Here is a 23,740-nt window from a genome sequence, read left to right on the forward strand (position 1 = left end):
TTTTATCATTTTTTTAATTCTTGGGATGTCCAGAATATTTTTAAAATGTGTAAAAGTTTTTAAAATTATTGATTTTAAGAATTTTTTAAATTTCCTAATTTTTTTTTACATTTTGTGTGTTTGAAGAATTTATTGATTTTTTTTTATCTTCTTGAATTTGTTGAATTTCTGGAACTTCTGATTTTTGAAAATTTCTTTTGCTTCTAATTTTGGATTTCTTGGATCTATTGAATTTTTCTACAATTTTTTTTTTCTTAGGGTTTGTTGAATTTTTTGCACTCCGGATTAATTTTTTTGTTCAATTAATGCCTTTATTCTTTACAAATTTAAACCCGTTTTTTTAATTCGAAGAAAAAAAACTGTCGAGATCAATAGGAAAAACAACGGGAAAATTGAAATTGGGCATTTTTCCGGACAATTTATCGCCTCATCACATATTCGTCATTATTTCCAAGTGCCGGATATGTTTAGCATGATTTGTCATAAAAGTATGTGAAATTCATAAGTGCAAGTTTTGTAGCTATTTAAACCTTATAGATATTAAACTTCGTTCATTACAAACTTTTCGTCAAAAACCTTGCGTCTCCATTGAAACCTTAGAGCCTCTTGTATGTTGAAAAAATATGGAGACGCAATTTTTTTAGGAGAGATATAAAACATAAAAGACACAATATTCAGGATTGGTCAAGATGGTTGGTATTGCTCAATTTCAATGGTTTGGCTAACAATTGATTGCTTTTCTTTATCATTTTTTCCATTTAATTCTTTAGAACAGTTCATTGCATCATCTTCTACACTTGTTTCTTAGAAATGGCTTGATTTAGTAATCCAATTCTTGCACAACCCCCTTAAAATCCCCATTTCCTCAATCAACTTCCACCTCTCAAACCACAAAAAAAACATCAAACCGTGTTCCGTCGAACTGATTGTCCATCTCTTTTTCCGGTGATCTCAAATCACACTCAAATATGTCGTCCAAACTGAATCTCCACTTGAAAGCAAAAATGCAGTACAATCTCGTTTTTTTATCATTTTTCTCTCAATCCGCGATCGCGCTAGCAAACACACTTCCGTCTTATCACATAACCTCAAACGTTCCACCAATTTGTAACCACCGTTGTTTTCTCTCTGCTTTCTTTTTCCACCTTCTTCTTCCGCCGTTTGTGTGTAGAATTTCGATGGAAACCGCCGGACTGCCAATCCCCGGCTACCACTACATCGCCCCGAACCACATCGTGAAAGCGCCCATCCACTAAACCGGAACAACCCATTTGGCCACCACCACCATCACCGATACACAACCCTTGTGGAACCACCCCCGGAAACCTGCGGAGCCGTTTTTTTAGTCTGGGGACGATCGTGGACATTTAACTAAATTTGGTTCTTCATTTTGGCAACGCCCACACAACAACTGGCAACACTGGAACTCTGGTTGCATGCGCGCGCGGCGCGCTCCCCTGGCGGATTCCGGTGGAACTACAACACAGTTGACAGGTGTCACGTTCGTTCGGTGGAGATGGCAACAACAGTGTGCAACAACAACAACGTGTTTTTTCGTTTCGTTTCGTTCGTTTTCTTTCTAAGCTAAACTAAACAACTTCATACTTGTAGTTTTAGGCTTAGGTTGCTGACTATGACTAGGATCCTTATATATCGTGCTAGGGTTTAACGTGTTTGTTGAAACTGTTTTTATTATTTTTTTGCGTAATGTTTAGGATACTTTGTTCTCTTAGGGGTAAACATACTCTCTAAACTGTATTTTGTAATCAAGTGAGGGGGAGAACTGTGCGATGAAAGAAGAGGGGAATTTACACTGTGACACAGAAAAAAACAAACAAAAAAGAGAAACCACACACAGGGAAATAATAAAAAAAAAGGTCGGAAAACAATACAAAACTGATCGAGAGCAATGACAAACAAGAGAAAAAAAAGACCGGCAAAAATAGCATAAATAGTAACACAGGATGGTAAAAACAGGACAAAAAATTGCGATACATAAAATAAACAAAAAAGCAAGTAATAATAATCATTTAATGCAGCAGTGAAAAAAGTGGTCATAGAGGGCAGTATAATCGTCAAAGAGCTTAACATTCAATTATAAATTGAATCCATTCAGTAAAGCACACAAAAACACACACACAGACACACGCAGGACAAAAAAACTGGGTTCACACAAACACACTCACATTTTGTTTGCGCACCTCGGTAGCAAAAAAAAAGGTGAGAGAGGACGTCGTCGTCGTCGACGGGATAAAAATATGATAGAAAGCGGTGCACTTTTCACGATCGGAATCGATATCATCATCCCCGTTCCACTGGTGTCGGCAATTATTGCTTTTTATCACTTTTTATTGCGTGTTCTCTTTTTTTGCTTCGTCAAACCGCTAAAAAGTGGGGTTTTGTTGGCTTTTGGAAAGCCGCAAACAACCGCCATCCGTACTATCAAACTCGAATTTAACTGATTTTAGTAGAAAAAAAACAACAACAAAAGTTAGAGCTTTCAAAAAGTTTCGTTTTTAAAACTATCAACCTAACCTTAAAAAGAAAATTAAACTGCTTTGAGCTTGCGCAAGAGTAGGACCAGTTAGTGTAACGAGTGCGTAACGCATGCGTAACGTCGCGTGCTGTCAAAAAAGAAAATCTTAGTGAAACGTATACGATTAAAGAAAATGAACAAAAATAAATCAAGTAAGCTAGGTTATCAAAAAGCTGCAAGTGTGAAGAACATTTTCACACGCAAACACAAACACACATATTTATCGGACATATCGTTTTTTTGAAAGAGGGTTGAAGAATATCACGTTAAAAAATATATAATTCCAGTGAATGTTTTAAAAAGATCCATAAAATAATTTTCTTTTTAGTTGCTTTCACGAAATCGGTTAAGAAACTGTTTCAAAATTGGTTCATAAAACAAAATATATTTTATGATATTTTCCAACTTTCATGGAACGAAAGTAATCAAGAAAATTGTAAAATGGTTAATGCATAGAAAACGAACAGATAATGAACAGATAACTAGCGAAAAGAGAAGCTAGAAAAAGTGTAACTCGCTCAAATATGATTATTTTGACTCTCTTTTGTTGCAACGTGAGAAAAATATCTTAGACACGTATTTGGAAATATTTATTTTTGCGTAATTTTTGACTAAACACATAGATTTTTTTTACCGAATTCGATAGTTGAAAATTCGGTAAAGTTAAGTTCGGTAAACAATCTGTCAAAATGAACAAAATATGACTGAAAATCGGTTGTTTGATGAACAATGATGAACTTTATTCCCGAATTTCGGAATGTTCATACCGAATTCGGTAGTTTTCAGTTCAGCAGTTGAAAATTCGGTAAACATTGCTGAATTCGGTAAAAAAAAATTAAGTGTGTAGGTTTGGCTGAAATCGAAAGTTGAACATAAGTGAGCTTCATATTTAAATCAATTTAATTACAAATTTAAATTGAGCTAAACTTATTTAAAGTTTGAAGTATTTTGAAAAAAGTGAATTTCAACTAGAAAAAACTCAAAGTTCTCTTAAGTTTTTTTATATTTTGATGAAATCGGGGTTTTTTGGCTATGGATTTCACTAAAATAGAAACGGGTTTCACTCTGAAGAAAATGAAATCTATTCTACTTTTTGCATCAATAGTAAAAAAATTTGAAGTTCAAATAAATTTACGTGATTTTGACCCAAATTCACGAGAATAAAATTTTGTGTGTTTTCTTTTTAATTAAGTCAAGCTTTACTTAAATGTCATTCGTCTGTGGAACAGAGCTTCGAAATTTCTGGGTTTACAAAAATTCAGGGATTTATTTCTGGAAATTCCAGGGAAATTTTAAATTTATTGTAAATGGTTCTTCTTGGCAAATTTTGCAACAAAATCGTACTGAATGGTTTGTTTTGAACAGCTTTTCTACTTTTTCATGTCTCTTGGCATGGAGGAATTAAAAAAACACGAAGGAATAAGTTTTTGCACAACATATAATTTGTCAACAACAAGTCTTTCAACATTTAGCCCGTGATAAAAAACAGCAGTTTTTTTTCACTCAAAACTAAAGAAATTTTAATCCAGAGTTTTTAGGCTTTTACAATTAGAATCAAATTGAAGTTGAATTTGATTTTTTTTTTTTTTGAAAACATTGGCGCTTTTCGGTGCCTTCTTTTGAATTTCAGGAATTACCGGTAAATTTATCAAAATCCCAGATAACAGAAAATCTTTTTTTTTACGGGAAATCCATGGACGGAAAATTGAACGATCTACTTCTGGCCAGTTTTGACGGACAAGAACTTAGATTCGTATATTTTTTCTCAAATAAAAATTAATTAATATGAGTGTTTCTTTATACAGTCTGCCGAATTTTATAAAACTCATGTTTCTTTGAAATTTATGTCAATTTTGCCCAATCAGGGCATATTATAATTTCAGTAATTTTGTGTGAACAGTTGCTGAAATAAAATGCAAACATCACTATTTTTAAAGTGAATTTAATTCGAATTTGAATTGTGTTACATCAAAAAAAAACAATTGGGTCAAGTAACTTTCAAAAAATTTGATTAATTTGCTCTAAATTAAATGATAATCACTGAAATTTCGATGACGTTCATCTCAATTCAGTAGTAAATCTTCTCAAATTTCGGTTAAACTTATCAAAATCGAAACAAAGTAAACCCAAGTTTAAATGAGTTTCATGAAGCAACTTCAGTGTTGGAATTCTCGAGCTTTCGCGAGCTTTATTCCTCTCCCGAGCTGCCAAGAAAAACTCGCTGATTGCCCGTGCTCTCCACAGCTCGCGAGTCAGAAATTGCCCGCGAGTGAGAAGTAGCACGAGTTGGCAACGAAAAAACGGATCAACACAACTATTGAAGTAACACCTATTCACCATCGCGTCGTTCGTATTCAAAAGCCTGATCAACAATTGGCTTTTTTTTGGAACGAACGGCTAGCATGAGGCGCTCGCGGTGAGAGGCGAGAACGAAATGGCGAGCGCGAGCAAGGAGAGAAAAGGACTACAATTACTCTCCCTCTCTTGCGAGCGAGAAAGGCTTTCTCTCTTCTCACTAGAATTTAAACGCTGAATTCCAAGTGATTTTTACTATATGGAAAGAGAACTGATTTGAATACTAAGGCCTTTCGATAAAAATTTAGAAAGTGATTCCAAAGGTTTATAAAGTGCTTTACTTTGAAAGTATCGCTAAAACAATTTAAATTGAGATGGGATTTTTCGATGTACCTTTTATTTAGTAATACATTTTGAAGATCTGGTACCAATGTGAAATATTATGAGTCCATGTAAAAAAAAATCTATTTCTTTAGATGAAAATCACTCTCAGAACCTTACCAGGTATTACCAGGTCTGAACTGATTAAAATCTGGCTAGCCACTTTTCTAAAAGCAATAATAGCTTCACATTTTTTTTTCAAATCGTGTCTAAAAAAATCTGACGTTTGATATTTACTTGATGAACCTTTTACCATGAAATAATCTGGCATCACTGCCCAGAAGTAGGGTTAGTGAAATTTCACGATTTCGCGGACAGCGTGAAATCCGCGAAATTTGGCTTTTTCCGCGAAATCCCGTGAAATTTTATGTTTGTGTGAAAATGTAACGATTTTTCTCAAAATAATTTATTAAACTCAAAAAGGAATAAAAATCATCTTATGAATAACTGCAGAATTGAGCGAGTGAATTCCCTGGTTTAATTACTCATATACGGTTAGTTATTTTTGACGATTTCGTGGACGGCGTGAGATTCGTGAAATTTATCAATTTACTCAAATCATTTTTTCAAATAACAACTTTAATAAATATGTCATCCAAAAAGACTTTTCAATTAAATTTTATTAGTTTTCAATTAAAAAGCTTTAATATATATTTATGTCAAGTTGATATAAACCATTTGATGTGTTGATGTTTTATTTGATAGATAAAGTTTTAAAAGAAATTAAAAGAATCAAGCTTTGTTTTATTAAAAATAAAATGAAGAGTATTTTTTGGGCCTGTTTAATTTTAACGATATTTGTTTATTTGGGTGGATGATTCCAGTGAAAGTTAAAAAAAATACTTCTTTTTAGTTTTCTTTTCTCATTTAGAATATTTTGAATTTCGTTAAAAATTAAATTAATTTTGCTAATTGATTTTAAATTAAGTTTTTGAAAAGTAAGCTTAAACCGTTGAAAAATATGTTTAATGGGCTAAATGTCGCAGAAAAATCAATTAAATGTACTCATTTTGACTGGACAAGTTTGTAAATCTTGCTTTGATATGAAATTCAATAAAATGCAAAATGATATAACAGGAGCATATTAGCCAAAACATTTTAGCTTTTTTAGTCGAATATTAAAAGAGCAGTTCAGTAAATGAGAATACGCGTGTCCTTCATTTTGTTTCAAAATATATATATATATATATATATATATATATATATATATATATATATATATATATATATATATATATATATATATATATATATATATATATATATATATATATATATATATATATATATATATATATATAATATATATATATATATATATATATATATATATATATATATATATATATATATATATATATATATATATATATATATATATATATATATAATATATATATATATATATATATATATATATATATTATATATATATATATATATATATATATATATATATATATATATATATATATATATATATATATATATATATATATATATATATAGAGCCCATCCATAAACCAAGAGGAATATTATTTTGAAAATTGGGAGAATTTTTTTTTGTGTCGCATTCAAATTTAGTGATGATTTTTTTAGTTTATTGAAGAATAATGTATAATGAAGCATAAAAAAATAGTTTCTGTGATTTAAACATAGGAATTTCAGAGTTATTTTAACATCTTTCAAGTTCCGCGAAATTTGCGTGAAATTTCTTGTTTTGAAATTGAGGTCCCCGTGAAATTTGCCTTTTTTGAGCGTGAAAAATCACTAAGCCTACCCAGAAGGTAATGTTAGTGAAATTTATTGAGTTTTTAAACTCAGTATTTCTAGGTTATTTGAATGTATTTTCCGAGATATTATACAATGGCAACCTTGTTTGAGTAAAACACTTATGCTTTCCAAATCTGGTTCATTGGAAAAATGTTAGTTAAGCTACCAACAGAGACAAACCGACGTGAATCATCGAACATTTTTGTCCAAAACCCATCGATCAATCCTCACTAGAGCCATCTAGTTGCGAACGCGCACACCGCACAAAATGTATGGCAGTGTTTGTGCACACAGTTTCATACAGCTGTCAAACGCGTGTAAAAGGGCTACGGTATTTTCTACATTGCCGTGGGGAGTTTTCGATCATTTAAATTGTCCAAATTACTTATGATGAATTTTGGAAACAATTTTTGTCTATTTGCCTGTGCTTCAAATGACACCAAACGATGGTGGCGGCTATTTTTAGACCACATTTTCTACTTTTTCTCCATCGAAACCGACTACTTTATCGACTTCGGTTTGCTGGGCGAGATAGGACGTCGTCTATTTTTAGACGATGATTCAGCACTTTTTCACTCTTGCACTTAAAAAAACCAGCTGGCAGCACGATGTAACGCCACGTCCCTATTGTCGCTTGTGGCTCTTCACGAAGCTTTCATTTGTTTTGAGCATTTGAAGTGGTCTCTATTTTTGGGGATAAAATCAACCTGAGATACAATCAGCGATGAAAGAATCATCAAAAGATCAAAAGATTTTCTTTTGATGGTGACCTTGAGAGAAATTCAAACAAAACCGTGTTTTCTCTCTGTCTCATGTTTGAATTATTTTCCTAGATTCCCAGACAATGTTTGTAAACAAAACAAATGAAATAAATTTAAGTTGACACACAGTGTTACACAGTTTTTAATTAGGTTCTGGAGAGATTTTCTTTGTTATGTTTCAACTACTCTCACTATCGTGGCTGAAAAATTACATTTTGAGATAGTTCTATCTCTGGATACAATGGATTATTGTGATTTCATTATCTGTTCGATTTCGTGCAAATAGACCTTCTTACAAACAATGCGAAAAGCGTTCAATAAAAATCAGTTAAACTTTCAACAGTAAAACACTAAGAAAAGGATTAAAAACTTTACGTTCAGACCTGTGCCAAATTTGTCGTAAGCATTAGTTCGCGCTCGTTAGAAAATTCAAACATAATTAAAAGCAGCAAACTTAGTGAAATTGCTTCCCCCAGAAACCCCGCCAAAGTGGTTCGCAGCTTGTAAAACCTGTTGAACTTTGCGATCAAACCGTAGAATGATGCACTTTGCAGCGCAATTAGGGCAAACAGAGCAAACAGATTTCAGCGCAGGTGTGTTTGATTCGAAGCACTCTGCGTGGAAATGTTAAAAATACAAAAATAAAACACTCACACACGCGTTATATATTTTGTATAAACTTATTTAGGGTTTCCAAAGGTCGATCGCGCGAACGAGAATTAAATGATAGAATGACAAGGAAAAAAACAGTTTTTTGTGAAAGCTTATTAGCTAAAGTTGCTAGAGAAAATCAGAGAGAGAGAAAATGAAAAACAGGGTGAACCAGCATAAGTACGCGACACACTCCCGTTACACGGAAGGGAGTTGCTCTAACCTTAGTGAAAAGCTCAAGTAGATCGAATTTATTTAACCCTTAAGACTATCACGTTTTTAACCCTTAATCATATCCTAGAGGAAGACGAAGAAGAAGTGAGATGAGTGCAGGCGAAGAATACTACTATATCAAACAATCTATAACAAAAAAGAATAAATAAAACACACACACCCACACAACAACAATACATATTTGCAAACAGGTTGGCGAGCGAGCTCGATTTTTCTATCATAACCCCACATATCACATAAGTAATTGTCGATGTTAGTCCCTTTTTCCCGAAACCAAAAAAAAAAGAAGCTATTTTAGAAATCACCCATCTCACAACTCACTCACACACAGCCATGCTCGTAGAGAGAAACAACCCGTTTCCATCAAAGCAGGCGCGTGAGAGCGGCGCGCGCTCACGCTCTCACTCACTCACACACACTCCCACGCAATCGCATGACGTCACAAGTGCACATTGCGCAGCACGGAGAAAGAGAAGAGTAAAACAAGACAACAACAATCTTCTAAACCTGATGAAAAAAAAAATAAAGAAGAAAAAGTTCAATTTGGTTTCGTAAGAACAAATAATAGGTCGTAAACTAATGCTAAAAATTGAGGAAGGAGCAGAAAATAATAACAAAATGTTGTACAAAGTAAGCAAGTAGAACAAGCTAGCGAAAACAAAAATCGTAAATAAAACAAAAACAGTGTGAGAAAAAGTGAGGAGGGGAAAAAGCGTAAGCGTAAATTTAATTCAAGTTGGCACACAACCACACAGAGAAAATGGGATTTCATGACACAGATTTCACTTACACACAGCAGCGCGGGGAGTTCGGAAAAGGTGGAAAATCAATTCACCGTGTGTGCACGCTGATAAAAGTTTGGGTTTATCCATTTGAAAAATGTTGGGTTAAAAGCAAAAAGCGCGCGATCATGATGGAGTTGAATTTAATTAAATAACCACCCCCACCATTGCCACCACACATTGAAACAAAAAATCACACACATTTGAAAACAATGTTGCCCTGGGTTTGGGGTGTTGTTGCCATATTATCGGGGTTTTTTCATGTAAAGAGAGAGGAGAGGGGAAGCGGTTGTGGAATGACAAAAAAGCCTGAATTGATTTAAAAAAATGAGAGTGCATGTTTTATCAATTAGTGAGCGAGAAATATGTGCAGTTAATAAAATTACGTGCGAGTGGTAATTCAGTGTGCGTGCTTTCAAGCGTGCAACATTATCGCTTGCAATGAGGTAAAAAAGTGGAAAACAAAAAGTTATCAATGTTGTCTTCCGAAAGGATTAGCGCGCTGCGCTTTTTTGCAATTAAATTTAATTGATGTTCAGTTGGAGATTTTGCGTTATTAAATGTTCGTTTAAGTAGCTTTGGAAAATTTTAAAATGAATGTTGGATAACTGTCGCAATCATATCGAAAAATCACCTCAAATTTAACTTAATTGTTTTTTTTTTGAAAGTGATTGTCAAAAAATCGGAAAACACCATCTGTCAAAATAAACAAAATTTCACAGAAATCGATTGCATGGTAAACTAAAAAGATCACATATAACGAATTTCAGTTGAATTTTATCAAAATCTGTGGTTTTTAGCTTGCCTTTCGTTCAGCAGTTGAAAAATCGGTAAAATTTTAAAAAATAATAAAAATAAATCATGTTTAATTCATCACTATTTGCAATAAGAGCAATCGCATCTCTGACAAAATTTTAATTTTCAACGCACTATAAAAATTAAAATTAAATTTATTCTGCGTTATTTTTCCTTGACAAAAACAAAATAAAACCGAGTTGAATGTCTACTTGTCTGTGTTTGAACAGTTCCAAATTCACCTCATCGCTGCCACAAGCGCGACGCATAAAAAACAAATATGTATTGGTGGAAGCGTTTGCCATCACGCTGCGTGTGTACACGCTTACTCGAAATGCTCCATATTCGGGTAAAAACAACTTATTGTGGGCCAGAGATGTAAAAAGTGCAACATTGAATTAATTTTTCTGCCCAGTTGACAGCTGCGAATGTTCCACTGCTACCAGCATCTTTTTTTTTAATTTCTTGATACGAAATTCTAAAACAGAAATGCTTATTTTTGATTACTTGTTTCTGTCAACATTTTTCGGAACAGGCTCATCTTCTTAATTTTTTGTTATTTTATTCATTTTCAAACTTCAATTATTTCCTTTAAACAGGACTATTTTTTCATACCTCCACTGGAAATCAGATAATATGGCATCAATACATTTAAAAAAAAATCCAACAGCTCAATCAAAATACCATAAATTAAGGTTATATTAATTCAAATTTTGATTGATTACCCAAATTTATGCAACAGTGAATCTTTCTACTGCATTCACCAACAATGAAACAGTCTCAAATTGAATGTTTACAAACATTGGGTTGTTTACAAACATTGAGTTACGTATGACATTTTCACCTGTCATTATATTAGAGATGTTGCTCTCTTTTGATGTTCTCTCTCAGTGAGTGCTCAATGGGACGCATTTGCTGAAGATTATTCTGTAACAAAATAAAAGTGTTGATGCAAGGCATGAAGATTGGTTTTCCAGCTGTCAAAAACTAGTTAGCACAAAAATTTGTTTTTAAAGTGAAAATTGAGCATTTTCCGGTCAAATTTCACCAGTATTTGTTTTGTTTTGTAGGGTTGTGCTGCATACTTAACTGGACCGAAAACCGCTTTTTGCACATTTATTTTTATAGGAATAAAATTAATCTCAAAGCATTTTCGATCCAGTTCGGCATGCTGAAAAACACTACAAAAAAATCGGACATATTTGCCTGGAAAGGAACAAATTTTGACTTTTTTGAAAATCTCTTTATAAAATCAGGTTTTGGCGCTAACTATTTTTGATTGCTGGAAAACCCGCCTTACCTTATCTAATCAATATGCCTTGGCTTTAGCTTTGAACAGAGTACTAAAAATGTATTCATTCTTCAAAATTTGTTATGAAATTCTCAGAAACATCGATTTTTTGCGATTTTAACGCATTCTATTATTTGCTGCAAAACTAAACAAGGAAATTTTTATTAAATGAGAATATTTTGATAAAGAGATCAAAAAAGAATAAAATGACAATTATTTTATCTGTGTAATAATGATTTGGAATTTTCAGAAACACAATTTTTAAATTTCGCTGATCCAAAGTTTCTTATATCCAATTGCACTCGAATTGAAAAGCACAAAAATGTCAAAAAATCAGCTGTCAAACTGATGTTTCAATTTCAAACCTTTTAACGATTTCAAACTGTTGGATTTCGTTCGTTTTGGCAATTTTAACAAAATTTTTATGAAAATCGAACCTCTTCATGAACAAATTATTGAACTTTGAATTTTCGCGCAGATGTGTAAGAAAGTTCAGCTCAAATTTGGGTAATCTACTGGAGTTTTGGATGGCATATCAATAAGCTTGTAAAAAAATAACATTATATAATCATTACTGACTTGTTTTTATTACATGAAAAATATTCAGAAAAATTACAAATCAATATTTACGGTTGATGAAATTTGGGTAAATATAACCCACAGCTGGGTAAATTTGAATGAGCGCTCACACTTTTAATTAAAACCGGTTTAAAAATCCATTCTCGTCAGAATCGAACTAAAACCCACGAAAACGTAAGAATTTACTTGAGAAGCAATATTTTTTCCCCAGAGCAAAAAAAAACAGCAAGTTCGAGTAGTAGGCGGCGCGCATATTTATTTCGTTCGTTCGACGATGCACAGTGCGTGTGTAGTAGTGTGTTTTGAAAGGTAGCACGACAAGAAAATGGAGGGAAACGTAAAAGTGTTAAGTTATTTGAGAGTATGGGAAGGGGAAAGTAACACACGGAAAGAAAATATCTCATTAACGATAAGATTGATATATTCGTAACATTATTGCGAGAAGTTAAGGGAAATAACAAAATAAAGGACAAAAATGACATAACAGTTAAGGTTAAAAAAATCGGAAAAAGGGATCAACAACCAAAGAAATAATCTTTACTATATTAAACAGCATACACGCGTACACGTACACACACACAAGCAAGTGACGACACACTGAGAAAAAAACACAATTTCAACTGAAGACATGAAATCATTGAAGGTAGTTTAAAGAAGTAATTAAATGTATAATTTTTAGAATTATATATTAACAAAAAATCTTATATACAGCACTTACACTTACGAAAAAAAAAGAAACTGATGAGGAATGGTGAGCAAATTTGTAACTACGTAGTCTGCGTGACATTTGAAGCACTCTCACTCACACAAATACACATACAGACTCGAAGCGTGCGAGAACAATGACAAGCTCTCGCCAATGATAGATAGAGAGAAAAGGCGACAGAGAGAGGGAGAAAAGTTGCGTTTTTTAAACTACGAGCAATGCAAATAAAATGTTCAGTTTTTTTTTCCAGTAGGTAGAAAAGCTGTTTTGACTTCTTTTTTTGTAATTTTCTGTTATCGTGTTTAGATTGTTAGTGGTTATTTTTAAGTTCGTTTTGTTTCGCTTTAATTTTCCGAACAACATTCAACATGGGGAAAGAAGCAGAACAGCGATGGGGGAAAACACGTAATTTAAAACTAAAGGAAAAGAAAACTGCTGAATGAGATACAATTAAGCGAGTAGACAGAGAAAGACATGTGATGAATTTTTTTCTTACACAAAATAATAAAAAAAATCATTCATTTCGTTTTTCGCTAGAACGCATAAAGGGCTGTGATTTTAGTGGTAGAAAATTTGTTGTTTAAAAATGAAGTAAATTTTGTTTATGACTCGAGATGTAGAACAAACAAACAAAAAAGAAACGTGGAACAACTAAACGCTAAACAAAAGAAAGTGAAAGAAAGAGAGAAATATTATGAAATTATTTTTAAACAAAGAGGAATAAAAGACAAAAACGGACCTGCGGCCGGCTCTGGCCGGTTCCGGCGCGTGGTCTCGTTTAGAACTAAGGTGCTCTTATGACTAAAAAAAACTGAACTACTTAAAAGTGCAAATATTTCTTCGCCAGAAAGCAACCACCACCACCACCACCACGAGAACAAGAAAATACTTCTTCTGCAACGTCAGCAGCAGTGCGTTTTGACACGGCTCTCACACCGGAGAGTGTCTGAAATTCCACAGAAAACAAAACAAATAAAAAATGTCTTAAATCCAGGTCGCCACCCAGAAAACAAAAACAAAACTATTGCAAAGTTTGCTAAGAAATAGTTACACAAAATGCCGACGCCGCCACCACCACCACCATGCCAAGTCAAGCCAAGCAATATTAATGAAACCAAAATATGCAAAATTAAAGGAAAAAAAAATCACAAACACACTATTTGGAGCAAAATGGCAATCAAAGAGTCAAAAAACATTGTTTGTTATAACACACATCTAAACCACGTCCCTTTATGTGTATTTTTTCAAATGCTTTTACTATTTTTCCGTTGTTTGCTTTTCGTTTTCGGTTTTCGCTAGAGAAAAGTTTTAAAAAAATAAACAAACAAAAAAATCGTAGCAAATTGAGCTGTAAGAAAAGCTTCTGTTACTGAGAAAAAGCAAGCATTTTCGTTCATATCACTAAACCTAGAGCGTTCGAAATGTGAGTAAAAAAATCATAGTTGAGAAAGAGAGAAAACGGAGGAGAGAGCAAAAAAATCACATGTGAACTCAACTCATCGTAATAATTTAGAGGTCTTCCCAGTTTCTGACCCACTTTGGAAGAATTTCCGGTTTGTCAGCGCCCAACTCAAGCCAAATTTTTCACGCGAATAATGTTTGAAGAAAAATAAGTCGTAACATAATTGTTTAACACACACACACATTCTTACACACTCACACACTGAAACACACACCTTGTATAATCACTCACACACACTTACGCAGGTGAGAAAAAACAAATGAATAGAGAAGAAACAATACTTGATCCCCGCTCCGGTTATAGTTTCAACACACACTCACACCAGTGTAGCAAAGCATAACCTTAAACAAATAACAATGTGTAATCTTTCCCCCTTAACCCCCTTGTTCTTTGAAGAAAAAGAAGAAGAAGAAAAACTGCATAGCGTAAAAAGCGAGAGAATATTAACAAACAAATATCAACAAAACAAAAGAAACAAGATAAACTGTGTGCCAAATTTAAGTGAAACATATGAAAATATAATTATCTCTTAGTAAAAAAAAAGCTTATTGTTTAACAAGCGAGATGAAGAAAATAAAAACAGAACATAAAAATCTAGTTTGTTAATGTTTAGTGAAAACTTGAGATTGAAGTTAGTTCTTTTTATACATTAAATAAAACAATTATTATTAACTAGTAGTAAACAGCAAGCAGGAAAAAAGAAGCCACACGAGCCAAATCATTAGTAGCTTGAACAAAAGGAAAAAGTTAGAACAAAGCAAGCTAGAAGAGAAAAGAACGTAAAATGCAAGAGTGGAAGTAATTATTGCTCATTTTTTACTTATTTATAAAACAAAATCGTAAACAAATCGTAGTAGGTCACACACACACAGGTTTTCTTTCACGCGAAATGTAACCGAATTTCACACTCACTCACGTTTTAGGCGCAAAATTGCATGCGAAAAAAGGATTAGTTGAACACTCACCACACACTCACTCACACACACTGTCCCCTTGTTGTTAGAGAAAGTGACAAAAATTGTAAACGCAAGAAAACAAAAGTGGTTCATAGTTTTTAAACACGCAATTGAGACTGATTTGATTTCGAAATTATCTTGTATGTGTTTTATTGAAGGAAGAAAAAACAAAAAAGAAGCGTTAAGTTGTAAGCCTTTAATTGATCAATTATAAATTGACCGGAAATCATTCGTACTAAGTTTAGTTTCAATGTTTTTTTACTTCTTTAATTTTTATTCAGTCCATTCAAACAAGTGCATACTTTTAAAAACATTATTTTACAAACGGTAATCAAACGCTAGGTTTAAGTATCTTATTAATTCTATGCTATATATACACACATACACACATTTTTAAGGCAATTTATGGATATAGAAAATATAAACTTTTTAATTTTCAAATCACACCAACGCGCCTCTCTTTATTTCCGTCCTTTCCGTTGTGACACCGCTCACCCCCCCTCTGTTTTTCGTTCGTTCGTTTCGTTTCCTTTCTCACCACCAACCGTTGCGACGCTGCTCGGGGGTTGGAGTCTCGGCTAACCGTCGAAGCGTTCGTATTCACCACTGCCGCGCGCTGCGCACGCACGCTTGGATGACAAACTGTAGAGATTCACCACCCTTTTCTTCCCTCTGTTTTTGTTGTTTTTTTTTTTTTGGTTTCAATCGACGTCGTTGACCGGCCACGTGTTTTCGGTTGCAGAATTTTGTTTTTTGAATAGGACTTTTCGAAAAATAACTATGCTATGAAGTTGGAGTGCCGTCTCGAAATAAACGCCTCAACTGGCTCATTTTCAGCAGGATTTTCACTGTCTTACCACCGGTCTGCTCACTAATTACAATTTACTTACAACTTCAGTGTTTTTTCACAGCTAAGAATCGAGAATTCGTCACTTACCTCTCACGTTTTCCCAATTTGAAAGCGTTGCTGAAGTCCAACAACTTGCGTTTGATGTTTCACGCCAACTTAACATTTCAGCACAGGGTTGCTTTGTTTTTTGGTTCGCGAGGGGTGTGCCACTTCTCATGGAATCTTAAATAAAAATAAGTAGAGTTTTCTTTTAAGAATGAAATTCTGCGACTTTTTGTTGTTTTTCCTTCTATTGTTGTGCAAGTCTCGCTGGCAAATTTAAACCACATAAAAATTAAAAATCGAGCTATATCGCGATCGCACCTTAAATTACGATAATAAATAGGGACAATCCAAACCGTTTTCGTTTCTGCGTTTCTTAGCGGCGAAAGCTCTGTGTAGAACAAATCGTAATGTTATAAAATCTTAATGGAAGAACGTAAATTTTCTGCATGAGAGTACCAAAAAAAACAAACAGAATATAAATGTGTTACAAGTTATCTTTTGCAAGAACACCTAGAAACTATTGATAGTAACGCGTCACTACACAGAAGATTCAGCAATTTGTCATGTATTCAAATATTCACCCAGATTCCAGCGTAACAAAATAGTCCTAATTAATTCAGTGTACCAGTAGATGTAATTTTCGTCACTTCTTCCCCGTTTACAACGTGTGTAAATCATACCAAAACTTGATCGATCACAAGTTTCTTTCACTCACACCCGGACACATTCTCGAACGTGCCACATAATAAAAACAAACAAAAAAAATCAAGTTTTTCACCTAGCGAACTAATTTACCCACACAGCCAAGCATATTCACTCACACAAACCCCGAAGTCACTTCACAATTAATAATCTTGCATTAAAAAAACACACACACAGTTCTTACAGTAAAGCAGAAGAAAAACAAGTTGTTCAAGCGAGTCGTATTATGGAAAAGTTTACAAAAAATGATAAAAAATAAAAACAGTATATATATTAAAGATAAATGAAACAAATGTCATAATTTACAAATGAAGCTTTACATTTAATTGTAATTTTTTATATTTATTATACATATATATTAAGTGAGTCGATAAAAAAAACACAAGTAAATTAATTATATAGACAGTATATATATAAACAATTAAAACTTAGACCTGAAGTAGCTGCTCAGCAGAGGTATTGATTCGATCAGTATTAAACAAGAAAAGAAAAAACAAAATACACACGTAAATACACACGCACCGTAAACTTACACAAATTTGTAAGCAAGTGCAGTGTTTGCGTAGTGTTGAAAATATGATAAAAAAAATCACACGTACACTTACACACATACACTGGTACTGCAAAGAATGTATTTAGAGTTGAATTAAACTTAACAAAAAGCAGATATAGTGTTAGAATTGATAGTTTTTATATAGCGAATTAAAGCAAAAAAAAAAAAACAAGTGAGAGAGAAATTGGGAGGAAAGGGGAAGATAAGGGAAAGAATGCCTGAACGATACACAAGAGAAAGCAAAAAGAAGTACATTTTTTGGAAGCAAACCGTGAGGAAAACCAACACTTTTTGAAACAAATTTGGGTTAATTTTTAAGGGGTACAACAGAAGAGTTAAGCTATTTACTGCACGATTAGCTAATCTTGAATGCAAACGAACAACAGCAACAAGTAATGACAACACATGAAATAATACAGGAATTTTCTAAAACATGAAGATTACTTTTACGCCAAATACAACAAACCACAGCTGGGTCGCCCAGAATAGTCAGAGCAAAAAAGTAAAGAAGAGAATAATACACACTTAAAAAAACAAGATTTTTTCATTTATTGCTCAATCTCGATCTCACAGAAGCAGCTGGAAAAATCCCGTTGTTAAGGAGCGCCACCTTAAGCATAACAAGTCAAGAAACACGTTTTCTTTCTCAATGTCTGCAAAGTTATTAAACCTAACCAAACGAAAGTAAAGTAATTTTTGCACCCAAATATTACAAAAAAAACACACACACACACACATTCATTAACACTAACTTACACGTGCAAGTGAAGATCCAACCACGTTTTTGATAATCCAAGTTCTGAATCAGTGTTTTTTCTCTCGAAATGCCAGTTTATGATAAATGTCGAATTTAAACACGTTTTAGGATTACCGCCAAAGCCAAATAAGAATCCAAATCGTTATATAAATGTGATTTTCCCATATCGTTAAAAAGAAAGATCAACAATACACAACACACTCAAACATTCATAATTGTAAGCAATTTAAACCGAAACAAAAGACCCAGTTTGTTCAAACCTTCCACAGATTTTCGACAGTGTTTTCCCAACCCTGAACCGAACCCCGTATGCCACCAACACTCAAAGAAAACCTTTCCTCAAATCCGTACTTGAATTGTTTAAATATTTTTCAAACCTTCCAAAAAACAACCCACAATCAATTGCTTTCACCAATGCAGAAACGGAACCCCCAGCAAGAACTTTATGAAAAAAAAAATCCGCAAAACCAACCATTCCGAAAGACACTTGAAAACAAACAAAAAATGGTAAAGTAAACAAAAAACACACAATACTCTAGATTTGTAACGGAATGCAAGGCAATCATATAAATAGAGCTTCTTTTTTAAGGACAACAATGCAAAACCAAGAAGAAGGGACAGGAAGAACCGTCATGTTGTGTATTCATTGACCACCCATATTTCCGGATGGAGTTGTGCGAGTGACGCAGACAACACAAACACATTCACACGTACACACTTTTAATGCATAAACAAACAAAAAAAACAAGATGGGAAATTTTGGGGACAGGAAAGTGGGATCCAGAAGCGATAGAAAATGAGGAAAACCCTGGAATAATGGTGAGGAAACAATTAATGCGGTAAACAAAAGAAAAAAACGGTAAAACAATTTATATGAAGTATATTTATATTTTGTAAACAATGGGTACTTAAATGAACAAAACAAATCTAAACGGAAGCAAAAAAAACTATTGTGTATTGTTGAATGGACAAGAAAAAATGATATTAGTAATAAAGGAAGGAGAAAAAAAACGGGTCGCGTGTTTTATTTCGAAATGATGACCAAACATTGACAGGGCTTCCATACATCGTACATAACAATTGGTTTTATTTTTGTATTATAAAAATTGAAATAAAAGACAAGAATTTGCATGAAAATTATAAAAAAGTGATAAGTAATGGTTATAAAATCGTGTATTTTACCGTTTTGCTTAAAAGGCTTAGTGATTTTTTAACCACAAAAAATGCACAAAATGTTTAAAAAAAATTCACGGAACGTGAAAAATTCCACAATAACTAATAAAAACTTAGAAAATATTTTTGAATACCGTAATCTGGGCCGAATCGGGACTACAGTCTGAATAGGGACAGCAGTTTTTAGAGCACTTAAAGCTTTTAAATTTGGAAATGGATGCACACATTTTGTTGATCTGAGTCTGTTCTAACCGAAACCAACCAGAAAAATCAAAATATTGTGCTCCAACATGGTTTAAAAGGCTGTCAGAATTCGCCCCATGAGTTTACGGTAAAGAACCCAAGCATAGTAATTTTCCATTTTGAAAATTTACTGTTTTCAGTTTCAGTAAAAATCAAATCTTCATAATTCAAGGGAATTTCACGAAACTAAGGAAAAACTAATATATTCCATATAGGGCTGATTGAGTTTTTTTTAACCCAAATCAATCTTTAATGAACCGAGTATCTTAAATTTTCTTTTGGAATTCTTCTGTTTAAATGAAATGGTAGTCAAATTATCATATAACTAATTTACTTTAATACTTTAATTTGCTTTCTAAAAATAGTTTTCAATAAAAAAAATCTCGGGGAACTCTTTGACAAACTATGCATTGTAATTTCACAATATTTAAAACTATTTTGAACGTATAAATTGTTTTGTCCATCAAAACAGCTTGAGTGTGCACGAAAAAAAAATGCAAATTTACAATGACTTTCTGCTCAAATTTGGCAGGGCTTTTGATATTATCAAAACATTCAAAAATTGATTTATCTTAAAGTTCACGTTTTCCCCTTTCTGAAACACCCCTGGTTTTTAAAATTTGATTGTTTCTACGCATATTTAATGCCATTTTAAAATTAGAATTTGACTTGCATGTAAGTTGGAAAAACTTGAATGAGAACCAACTGAAAATATAATTTTAAAATGGCTATAAATATGTGTAGAAACAATCAAATTTTGAAAACCAGGGGTGTTTCAGAAAGGGGAAAACGTGAACTTTAAGATACATGTATTGGTTTAGATGTTTATTCAATAGTTCTTTTGTAAAATAGTCGACAAAGTAGCTAATTTTGGCCTAAACTAACATTGCAAACGGGTGTATCTCAAAATTGGGACCATTTGGAGCAATTCTGGACCCGGATTCGGATTCAGCAGGCAAAATTCTACTAGGAACACATATACTCGTCTCAGAGACAAAATCTTGTTGGACTGTGTAATTAACATGTTTCGGGATTATTTTTCAAGTGAGTGACTAACTAATGTTCAAAAGAACATGTTGCCGGTAGTTGGAAGCAATTTCATTTCTAAAGGGCTTTGAAAACGTTAGCGCAAGTGAAAAGATAATGATGGCGACTTTCGTTAAGCAGTCATCTTGCGTGTGGATGTGTGTGCCACCAAAATGATGAGAAATGGTCTCGCAAAGTAGAAATTATGATCAAAAGTGCATTAAATTTGATCTTTTTGGCCAGTAAATGTCATAAATTTGCGTGCTTACTCGAGGCGGTGCCGTTGCTGGTTAGTTTATATCCTAAATTGTATTTTTGGAGCTTTAATCGAGCATCAAACTCTCCATATGACGAAGAAAGGCGTTTGATTAGAATGGGTACATTTTCTCTACCTCCCCACAAATCGTTATTAATACTCGTTAAACTGGTTCCGTGTGCCTGACGAAGGCCAATATTCAAAAAAAAAATATTTTTAAATGAGATAAAAATATGGTTATGTTTTTCATATAAAAGCTAGAGAGCTTTTGATTCTTGCATTTTTCAAATATGCAAAATTCAAAAATTGGGCATCGTCATGCACACGGGAGGTCTTTTGAGTCTTCTCCCCAATTTTACCCAATTTGGTCCATCCTATCTTAAGAAAAAAATGTTCGCAAAGTTTGATAGTTTGCTTTGCGCATGGCAAAATTTTGTGCTTAAATCGTCTCTTACTGAGTTTAATAATGAAATATCTTCATAAATCTTTAAAGAGTGATCAACTTTCAAGTGGATTTAATACATTTTCTGTAATAAGTTTTTTTTTGCATTTTCTACATGTATGTAACCCCTTAACAAGAAGACTTCCATCATTGCCATGATTTTTCGTTCAAAGATATAAATTTTGCGTTTCTATCAATATTTTGACAAAATTCCTTCTACAAGTTGTTTAGAATAGTGCCATACACATGCTCATTCCTTTTGGTAACGATTGTCCCATTCCTTGCTAAGTTATTCAAATCGTCATTAATCAATGATTGCCAACTAGGACGTCAATGATTGTTCCACAAAATTAAATAAATTTTGAAACACATTTGATTTACACCAAAAATTCTTTCAGTGGTGAAATTCGTTAAACTGAATTCAATACAGAGAATTTTAGAGTGATGACCAATTTTCTTCGAAAATGATCAACGGCTTCACCTTAAAAGAAATTAAAAATATATATTTTTTGTTTTTTATTCTGCTTTTTCCAACTGGGGAAAACCGGGACTAAAGTCTTAATAGTTTAATGTATTTTTTTCAATTTTTAAAATTATTAATATTCAAAAATGTAATAACCAGTCTTTTAAAAATATAGAGAGATAAATAAAAATATTTAAAGCACTAGGAACTTTTTTAATCTGTAAACTCAAATTTCAACAATTTTCATTTATGCTGATATATGCTGAATAAATTTTTTTATTCTTTTAAATTCTTATCGATTAATATGTATTCAATTATTAATGAGCAATTCTCTACAAAATCGGTCTTTTTCTTAAATTTTAATTTTTGTATTTTTTAATCCGACTGAAACTTTTTTGGTGCCTATGCCCAAAGAAGCCATTTTGTATCATTAGTTTGTCCTAATAATTTTCCATACAAATTCGGCAGCTGGCCATACAAAAATGATGTATAAAAATTCAAATATCTGTATCTTTTGGAAGAATTTTTTGATCGACTTGGTGTCTTCGGCAAAGTTGTAGGTATGGATATGGACTACACTGAAAAAAAAATGATGCAAGGTAAAAACATTTTTGGTGATTTTTTATTTAACTTTTTGTCGCTAAAACTTGATTTGCAAAAAAAAACTCAATTTTTTTTTGATATATTTTAGAGGACATCAAATGCCAACTTTTCAGAAATTTCCAGGTTGTGCAAAAAATCTTTGAGCGAGTTATGAATTTTTGAATCAATACTGATTTTTTCAAAAAATCGAAAAATTGGTCGCAAAAATTTTTCAACTTCATTTTTCGATGTAAAATCAAATTTGCAATCAAAAAGTACTTAACTGAAATTTTGATAAAGTGCACCGTTTTCATGTTATAGCCATTTTTAGGTGAAAATTGTCGCATTTTTTCATTTTTTAAATAAGTGCACATGTTTGCCCACCTTTGAAAAAAATATTTTTGAAAAGCTGAGAAAATTCTCTATATTTTGCATTTTTGAATTTTGTTGATACGACCCTTAGTTGCTGAGATATTGCCATGCAAAGGTTTAAAAACAGGAAAATTGATGTTTCATACATATCAAAAAATAAAAAAATTAAAAATAGTGTTTTTTTGCAAATCAAGTTTTAGTGACAAAAAGTTAAATTAAAAAAATCACCAATTTTTTTTTAACAGTGTATCATTTTTTTTCAGTGTAGTCTCTATCCATACCTACAACTTTGCCGAAGACACCAAATCGATCAAAAAATTCCTCCAAAAGATACAGATTTTTCAATTTTCATACATCATTTTTGTATGGACAGCTGCCAAATTTGTATGGAAAATTTTATACAGAATCTAATAATGCAAAATGGCTTTTTTGGGCACCAAAAAAGTTTAAGTCGGATTGAAAAATACAAAAATTAAAATTCCAAAAAAAGACCGATATCGTGGAGAATTGTTCTACTCTTTTTTTATCTATTGTGTTGCAAATGAAGGGCTTATGAAGCTTCGAGAAAACTGTCACTTCTTTTAAAGTAAATCAAAAATTATGAGCAATTGCATGCTTTATACACCTTGCACAAATAGAAAGACAACCAATAAAACATATGTTGGCAAAAACGTTTTGCAACGTAATTTTCAACTGCACACCTGACCTGGTCGCGCCAAGTTCGTACCCCGACCGCTTTTATGTGTGGCAAAACGGACCTCATTCCGTCGAGGACCCCGGGACGGAGTATCCTGAACCGAAAGAGTCGTCCTATAAATATGAACTGGGTTAGAGCACACTGCTGGGTTGAATTAAAAGTCGCCTGTGGCACGACACTTTCTCACCACCGACCCGGGGAGACCAGCTGCAGCAGCGGAAGAAACTCCGTGTGCACATGAACTACACTAGTACTAATACTACTCATATTGGTGGTGGTGGTGGTGGGTTCAGGGATGAAAAAATGTTATTAGTTCAAGGATAAACTTCGATATTGTGCCGCATAATGGCTTGTTGCCTTCACCCTGCCTGCGGGTT

The 23,740-nt window shown here is 33.0% G+C and overlaps 1 protein-coding gene across 6 annotated transcripts in view; it reads left to right on the forward strand.

The window, feature by feature from the left end:
- Nucleotides 1-1,290, forward strand: part of LOC120424318 (poly(rC)-binding protein 3) — a 335,864-nt gene extending 334,574 nt beyond the window's left edge. For all 6 annotated transcript variants that reach the window (XR_008212383.1, XR_008212384.1, XM_052709565.1 and 3 more), the window contains one exon: nt 1,172-1,290. Coding sequence is in view for 4 of the 6 variants with exons in the window: in XM_052709565.1 (XP_052565525.1) it covers nt 1,172-1,256 (85 nt within the window). In the remaining 2 variants the exon portion in view is untranslated. The remainder of the gene's footprint in view (nt 1-1,171) is intronic.
- Nucleotides 1,291-23,740: the final 22,450 nt, after the last annotated feature.

The sequence above is a fragment of the Culex pipiens genome, chromosome 3 (assembly GCF_016801865.2).
Source record: "Culex pipiens pallens isolate TS chromosome 3, TS_CPP_V2, whole genome shotgun sequence".
NCBI lineage: Eukaryota > Metazoa > Arthropoda > Insecta > Diptera > Culicidae > Culex > Culex pipiens.